Source organism: Chiloscyllium plagiosum, chromosome 25, assembly GCF_004010195.1.
Source record: "Chiloscyllium plagiosum isolate BGI_BamShark_2017 chromosome 25, ASM401019v2, whole genome shotgun sequence".
Taxonomy (NCBI): Eukaryota; Metazoa; Chordata; class Chondrichthyes; order Orectolobiformes; family Hemiscylliidae; genus Chiloscyllium; species Chiloscyllium plagiosum.
In genome coordinates, this window is record NC_057734.1 from 53,303,849 (window position 1) to 53,312,755 (window position 8,907).

General features: G+C 42.3%; 1 gene segment (V, D, J or C); it reads left to right on the forward strand.

Moving 5' to 3' along the window:
* Positions 1-8,610, forward strand: part of LOC122562492 — a 9,569-nt gene extending 959 nt beyond the window's left edge. The window contains 2 exon segments of the V gene segment in view: positions 3,963-4,183; positions 7,744-8,610. Coding sequence covers positions 3,963-4,183; positions 7,744-8,072 — 550 coding nt within the window.
* Positions 8,611-8,907: the final 297 nt, after the last annotated feature.

Sequence of the window (8,907 nt, forward strand, 5' to 3'; positions counted from 1 at the left end):
ACAACACAATACAAGATTATAGCCCAATAGGTTTATTTAGAAGTACCAACTTTGGAAGCGCTATTCCGTCATCAGGTGATTCTTCATCATGGCTCTATGAACATGGATAATATTTCACCTCAGTTTCCTATGATAAAGCAAGAAGAAGTATAGACCTATCCACCTTTATCATTCTAACTCTCTAGACTCGATAACATCCTGGTAAATCAATTTTTTATTATTTGTTTCATTTTGAAGACACTTTTCATATAGCAGTATTTATATGCAGAGTACTAATTTACCTTTAACAAAGCCTTGTACAGCTGTAACATGATATTGCAATTCCCCGCTATGCCCAGTGAAAGAAAGCGTGTTAAATACCTTTCACATCCCTCTACCTATGTGTGACACACCTCTAAACGAACCATTTATCTGCATATCTCGGTCTCTCTGTTCAACGATACTCCCCAGGGTCAGAGCATGTCTTACCAAAATGCAACTAACTTACCTAATTTTCCAGAAATTAAGCTCCACCTGTTATTTCTTGATCCGTTGGTACAGTTGATCAAGATGCTCATGTACCCTTCGACAACATCCTTCTTTATCCACTATATCTCCAATGAAGGGGTCAACCACAAATTGATTGAATATTCAAACTATGTTCTCATTCAAATAGTTCATATAAATGATGCACCACAGTGGATCCAGGATTGTGCATTGCGTCAGACACAGGCTTCCAATCTTTAAGAACAACACTCCACAACCAGACGCTTCCTCCTACCAACATTTTTTGGTATCGAAATGATTAGATCTCCATGAATCTCATGTGATCCAACTTTACTAATCAGTGTGTCATGGGGGAATGTTTCCAAGTCCACATGGACAATATGTACCGATCTCCCTTCATCTCTCTATTGAGTCACTTCGTCAAAAACTCAATCGGCTACTGGTCACTATAAGAGAGTCTAGTGTAAAGAAAGTTCATTTTCACTGGTGTCTATTTGAGGTTCCAATTGGAAATGGGGTCCATATTTACTGGTCTCTATTGGAGAGTCCAGTAGGAAGCTGGCAATACTCAACGCTGTCCATGTGGGAGGAGGTTGATGTTTAGAGGTCTCTGTTGAATAGTCAAATAGGAAGGAAACCATTCTTGTTTGGTCTACCCTGGAAAGTGAATGGGAATCTGATCTGTTTTGAAGGCTCCAGTCCGCAGGAGGTTCATGTTTACAGATCACTATTGGAAAGTCTGTTAGAACAGGGAAACCATGATGGTTGTGGGGTTCATTTCTTTTCTCTGGTAACTGTGGTGATGGTCCAGATTTTATCCCGGTAAAACGGTCTGACTTGCAGCCTGATCACAGTAGCAAAACGTGAGGGAAAGGGACAGGAACATGTTGCGAATGGGCAGCATGGCTGAATGGGTCAGAGGCATTGTTTATACAGCTCAGACTGATGGCCTAATTATATCCCCCCTCTAGTATGACTTCATGTAAAGAGGGCTATATCTAAACCAATCCCCAGTCAACAGCACAAAACTGCCCTCCATTCGACAAAATCTGTCTGTCTTCCTGCGAGAGGCTGAAGCCTGGCCAGTGTGGCTAATGAAGCCGTTCTCCAGGAGAAAACATGCTCCTGGAGTCAAGGGTCAACATCAGTACTAAATCAGAGCAGAGGGAGATTTACCTGGCAACAATGTGGGAAAGGGTGAGAGGGGGTTTGTGTGAGTGAGGGAGAGATTGTGTGTGTGAGAGAGAGGGGTGTGTGAGAGAGAGAGACAGAGACATAGAAAGAGAGAGAGAGAGTTGGATGTAGAGGGTGTTAACGCATGAGTGACAAATAAAGAGGGAGTGACAGAGAGGCAGATGATTGTCAACACATTTTCAGAAGGATGTGATTAGACTCGAGAGGTGGCAGAGAAAATTTATCATTATATTGCCTGGCCTGGACATTCTGACGTAAAGAGAATGGATTGGAAACGTTGTTTACTTTCCATGGAGCAGTGTACGTTCGGGGGAGATATGATGGAGCAGAATAAGATTATGTGAGGTAGAGATTGGGCGGGGTTGGAAGGCACTTTTTCCCATGCGTAGATTCATGAAGGCATGGAGGTGTACAGCACTAAAGCAGGACCATTCGTTTCAACTCATCGTGCTGACCAGACATTCTAAATTACTCTACTCTAATTTGCTAGAATTTGGCTCATCCCCCTCTGAACCTTTCCAATTCATTTAACCATTCAGATGTCTTTAAAATACTGTAATTGTAACAGCATCCACCACTTCATCTGGCAGCTAATTCCGCCAACGAACCAGACCTCTCGCTTTGGACACCACTACCCTAGGGAAAAGACCATAGCTATTCACCCTATTCAGGCCCCTCATGATTTGAAATACTTCATTACGGTCATCCATTAGTGTCCAATTCTCGAAGGAGAGTAACCAAGTCTATTCAGAGGAGACATGAATAGAAATGTCAATAACCGGGGTCGAGATTGATGGTAATACAGAAGAGGAAAGATAGAAACTACGAGAAGAAGTCGGCCATATAAGCCTCTTCTGCCGGTTCTGTCATTCAGTATGATCATGGCTGATCCTCTCTCTCACTGCCATGCTCCTGCTTTCTTCCCCAAGTGTTAAACTGTTTAAAAAAACCTCCCTCTTTTTCTTAAATATACTCAGTATCTTATCCTCCACAACTTTTGTGGTAGAGAATTCCACAGGTTGACCACTTGCTGACGAATGATTTTTCTAACCTCCATCACCCTGTGACTGTGTCCCCTTGTTATAGACTCGCCAAACAGGGGAAACCTCCTCTCTGCACCGAGTCTGTCTGGTTCTGGTATAACTTGACATGTTGAAATCAGAAGAGAGTTGAGGAGAAAGGTTTTCACCCAGAGTGTGCTGGGAGACTAAACTTCACTGCTTGAAACGTTCATAGATTCACAAACTCTCAGAATGTTGAAGTAGGATTTAGATATTCACTTGTGTTGCTGTCACCTTCAGGGATATGGACCAAGAGCTGGAGAATGTGATTATTATAATCAGCTATTTGTTAACGCACACAGATACACTGACGATGTTCACACCTATTAATGTCAAACCGAGAGATAGTGAGATAGATCGATGCACTTAGTGAGATTGACTGCGAGTGTGAGGAGACATTAAACTGTACGTGACTCAGTGGTACGAGACTATAGAGATCAGTGAGAGAATGACACAAAGTGGAAGGTGAGAGAGATAAGAGTAAGTCAGGAAGGGATTGAGGGCATAAAGACACAAGGCTGAAAAGCACGTAGAGAGATCGGTGAAGAAGGATAAGGGAGTGAGAAGCAGCGACAGAGGTAAATACAGATACAGAGAGAGACGGAGAGGGACTAACCAGCATTACAATACAGAGATATTGAGAGACAGACATGGAGAGAGACAGAGACAGGAAATAGCTTTGTCATTGGTAAAGGAGAGATTTGTAACTGGAGACAGAAAATGAGACAGTAAATCGGTGTAAAATAGACTCATTAATTCAATGTCTCAAGCTTAACGCATCAATTCCTTGAATCAAACTGCATTCATTCTTTCATTTTCTTAAAACTCCAGTCTTTCAATCAATCAATGAATTAAACGTTGTTCTTTGATTCCATGAAACAAACTTAACTCACGCATTTAATGAATTAAACTGCATTCATTTATTTAATGAATCTGATTTCAATCCTTCAATCGAAAGTTGAAGTCAATGAAACGAACAAAACTCATTCATTTAAGGAATCGAACAGCATTCATTCAAAGAAACAAAACTGAACGTGTTAATTCAAGATGGAGAGCTTGCCTCATTCATTCAATGTAATGAACCAAACTGCATTCATTCTTTCATTGAGTGAAACGGTATTCGTTCATTCAATTAAACTCTTGTATTTATTGTGTCAAACTGCATTCATTCCTTTAATGACACAAACTTCAATCGTTCATTCGATGTATCGACGTCAATTGGTACCAGCAGCGAGACGGTCAGAAACCCTCTCTTCTGATCAGCGATGCAAATTACCGATACACAGGCGTCCCTGAACGGTTCATCGGCAGTCAATTGGGAATCAGTTTTACTTTGACAATCAGCAACGTTCAGGAAGAGGATGTCGCTGACTATTACTGTATGCAAGATTATAGCGTGCCTCAAGCACTTTCATTTGGTAAAGGAACCAAGATCCAACTCAGTAAGTCAATCTCAATTCTCCGTTATTTAAAATCCTTTCAATACTGAAGCACAACTTCAAAAACACAAAAACAGAATTTCTGAATGTGTTATTCGGGAGCAGCAGTGAATAAATGGTTGATGAGGAGCATTGTGTCTAACAGAATGTCCAGCTCTGTTTCTTGCGTTCCATGCCCCCTTTAAGCAACAAAATCTAAATCAGTAAGTTTTACTCACAATGTGGAGGAGCTCTGTCTGCTAGCAGCCTGTGATCAAAATTCCTGCAGCATGGAGTGAAATCAGTGAGTTGTCTCCTGTAATTCTTAGTGTGACGGATCCAGGCAGAGTTCACTTTGAGCTCTGGCTCCCTGTGTGAGTCAGTAATTTCCCTAACTGCAACAGAAGCAGCGGAAACAGCAACAGTAGGAAAATCACAGTAAGGCATCGGCTCCCACATCCCCCTGCTTTAACTTTGCTCAAACACATAATCTTAAAACACACGGAGGCCATTCGGTCCATCTGTTTGAATCGTCTCTCTGACTGACCAATACACTGATTGTCATTTTCCTGCCGTTACCATGCAAATTGTTCCCTTCCAAGCAACATTCTCATTCCCTTCTCAAAGTTTCAATTGAAGCTGTCATGATGGAAATGTGAGGAATGCACTAATGTCGCATTCCTCACATTAACATCTGTCTGGAAATGTTTTTCCTCATCTCACGTTTGCTTCTTTTATGTCTTACTTGCAATCCATGGCCTCTGTATCAGTTTTCCAAAAGTGAGAATCCATTTTTTCTGGTTTACTCTTTTCACACCTCCCCGGATTTTGATTTCCACTGCCTCTTCTGTATTACGAATTGAATTGAAATGGTTAGAAGTGTTCGATATTTGGAGGTGGTCCATGAGACGTGATACTTTACTCTGGATTTCATTTGTCCTTTTCCGCTCTAATCCAAAACCTTGCGATATGGTGATCATTCATCCCTAAATGTCCTTTCACTGCCACTTAATCTACTTGGGTCTGCTCATTCCAACGACCCAGATCCACCAGACTACATCACAGCGTCTCTTCCTCTGTGGCGTGGACGCTTTTCAAGGCATCTCTACTTATTTCCCGAAATTCCTTTGTTTTCATACCTTTCCCAACAGTAAATACTGATGCGAAATTTTTGCTTAGCAAAGCACTACCAACTATTTTAAATAAAAATTCCACAATTTCAAAGTGTGACACATTAGGAGGTGATCCATGGAGTATGTTCTATGATCATGACTTTAATCTGTTCTATTCCATGGTCACCTTAAAGTTTCTCGTGCAATGATCACTCTGCCCTACATGTCTCTCACTAACACTTGATGTCATTAACCCTCCTAGTTCCTGAAATGCAGGTCCAGCGGAGCGACCTTTCTCAACAGACACGAAACATACGTTTGGAGAAAGTCCACCTGCACAAATATCACAAATCTGGCCCTTCTATGCCATTTACATAGCGACTATCCTCGTCTATATTCGGAGAACTAAAGACCCCATAATAACGACTGTATCATGTTGCACATCTCTGTAAATTCCTTGTAGATTTCTTCCTTTCCATCCTTCACACAGACCTATGGACTGCACAAAGCAATCTGATTGCATCTGTTTTGTTTCTTAATTAAATTCAAATCGATTATGTCCTTCATGCTCTGGGACATCCTCTTTCTACAGCTCTGCACTGATCTCCTTAATTTGTGCCACCACCCCTCACACTTTTTCCCCTTTCTTACATTTCGTGAACACGCTGTATTCGGGAGTATCTAATATTCGCTACTGCACTTCTTTGTTCCCAGTCTTTGTTAGAGCCCGAATATCAGATTTCTCTTTATAATCTGTGCCTGCAATTCGCCAGTCTTAGTTCCGACACTTCATGCAGTCCCATAAATGAATAGACTAACTGATTTAGACTTTATTACCCTCCATCAATCTGGCCTTTCCAAAGAAGTTACTTTCCTCGTTCTGCTGCTATCCGTCTATCCTTTTTTTAAGCATTGACATTCCTCTCGGTTATAATCTTCTAGATCCCTTATATTCCCGCTAATTTCACATAAACCCTCTCCAACAACACTAGCAAATTAACCCACGTGGATATCAGTCCTTACTCTGTTCATGAGCAACCAGCCTGGTCTAACCCATTTGCTATCTCCCCAGAGGCAGAGCCAGTGTTCCAAGAACCTAATGCCCTCGTCCTGGATAATCTTTCTAGAGCCACATTCACCCGTTGTATCCTCGACTTCCGATTAACATTGCCGTTGAGCACTGGGAGTTATCTGGAAATTCCAACTTTTGATTTCTTGATGCGAATACACTTCCAAACTATCTAAATTCTAACTGCAGGACCACATGTCTATTCTCCTTCTGTCACTGGGACAGATGTGGACCATGATTGCCTGCCTTATTGCTGCTCCCATTCTCGCCTTAGGTTGTTTTAGGGCCTCTCAATGATTTGCTTCACCTTGTATCCAGGGAGTAAACACACCACTCTTGGTTCCCGTCTGATACTGCAGATATACCTATTGACTGCTTTCGCTCTCGAATCTTCTGTCACTATCGTCGTTTCGTCTTCCTTCGTCTCCCCCAGCTCTCCCCCATGGTGTCACTCGGTTGTTACTGCAATCCCCAGTTAAACGAGAGTCCTTATCTCGATTCCGAATTGTACACACGTGCTTCCTGTACTAACTACCTATTCATTTTGAACTGTCTGCTGCTCTGCTATTCCCTGTCTCCCTGCTAACTCTGAGGCTGTAGAGTGGTCACATCTAGAAACTTGCTCTCCGTGGAACTCCCCGCCTCATGGACGCTCCTCACTGACAGCAGTTGCTATTCAGCTCTGAAATCCGAATTCCAACGGCTGTCAGTGACCACATTTCCAATTCATATTGTTCTCCAGTAGCTGGGAACCATCGTAAAGTTCCCACATGGAATAGTGTGCGTAATGTCCACACATTGCTTATTTCTTGGCTGAGTTCTGACGAGAAACAGCTACAGTAGGGCTTTCTATTCAATGTTTTCAGTGTTCCAGCGTTGCCTAGGGTATTATAAGTTGTTTTCTTTGGGGGTCGCGTTCAGGTCGATATTTAAAAATCCCTTAACCAACATCACTAAAATTGCTCCATGACCTCATTGCTACTTGTGGGGTCTTGCAGTGTACAAACTAGCTGCCACTTGCTTACACTAAAACAGTGGCTGGTTTTGAAAGAAGTCTTTCACTGTCTGAAAATGTCTTTTGGAGAGCCAGAGGTGAGAAATACTCGATACTTGATCGTATGCATTGTATGATTCTCTGATTCTCTGATTCCAATAAACCTCCCATATACAGTCTGCCCTTCGGTGATAAATCAGTCTCTTCTTCATGTTGAACAATACTTCGAGGAAGTATTGAAGGTTGTGAGGGCACAGAATGTACGCTGGGTGGGGGACTTCAGTGTCCTTTTGTTGTGTTTTATACATATTGGTTACAAACATTCAATCCAACAGTCTTGCAATTTACTGTTCGGAGAATTGAAATACCTTTCAAACACAGGGACTAAAATTGCTTCTTTTTCTTGCAGGGCGTGAGAGGTCTCAGCCCAAGCTGATCCTGCTACCCCCCTCTCTGGAACAGGTCAAGGCCAAGAGTGCTGCCACTCTGATGTGCTTTGTCAATCATTTCTATCCCGCAGAGCTGAAAGTGCAGTGGAAGAAGAATGGTGCAATCATTTCGGACGGGGTTCAGACAAGCAACTACCTGCGAGCTTCAGACAGCACCTATAGCCTCAGCAGCCTGCTGACACTTTCTCGTTCCGATTGGGAGTCCAATGTTCGCTTATCCTGTGACGTCACTCATGTGACCCTCTCCTCTCCCCTCAGCCGGAGCATCAGGAGATCAGAATGTGTGTAGAGTGTTCGAGACAGTTCACACAGAAGGCACAACTTTAAATAAAACAGGGCTGAGCTTACAGGACAAAGGCCATTGTCAGCATTGGGTTTTAACTCTCTTCCATCTCGGCACTGTCTCAGAGACACTTCTGAGTTTTAAGGGTTAAAAAAGGGCATTTGGGCAGTGTAGAGGAAGATTTACTCTGTATCTAACCTTATGCAGTTTCTGCCCTAGGAGTGTTAGCTGGGGACGGTGTCAACTTCTGATGCGAAGTAACGTTCCTCAAAGATGTTGATGTCTGTCAGCTGCAGAAAAAACGATGTGTACCTCTGTAGGCTCTGGTTTAGTAAATTAGACCTCCTTCCCGCTCAGCCACTACTTCCAATTTAAGGTTTTGTCACTGTTTAAAGCGATAGGATTCTCATGTAATTAAGAAAATCTCCACCAGTGATTGCCTCATGCTCCGTTATAGCTGTGAATTCGTGCAACTTGCTTTACCTAGGCTCTTATTTGAGCCTTTTCTCTGTCAATGTTAATCTTCAAAATGGAATAAATTCGAAGAAGTTTGAAGTTGATGTCTCTTAGGTGAAGTGAAATTTGAAGCATAGTGTGTGAACTGAAAAGCTCAGCCCTCAAGGGGTCATTACACAATAGTCTGATGGTAATTCCCCTTTTCACCAAACCAGCCATTCAGCAGAACAACATCCCAAGCCTCAACTGTTTGAAGCCATAACCACAGGAACACTGTACTGATCAACGTGACCAGCACGATCTTGTTACCCAGAATATCAATTGAACAGGGTTTGGGTAATAAATATTCCATAAGCTAGACTGAGGTTTTCTTTTCTCTTCGATT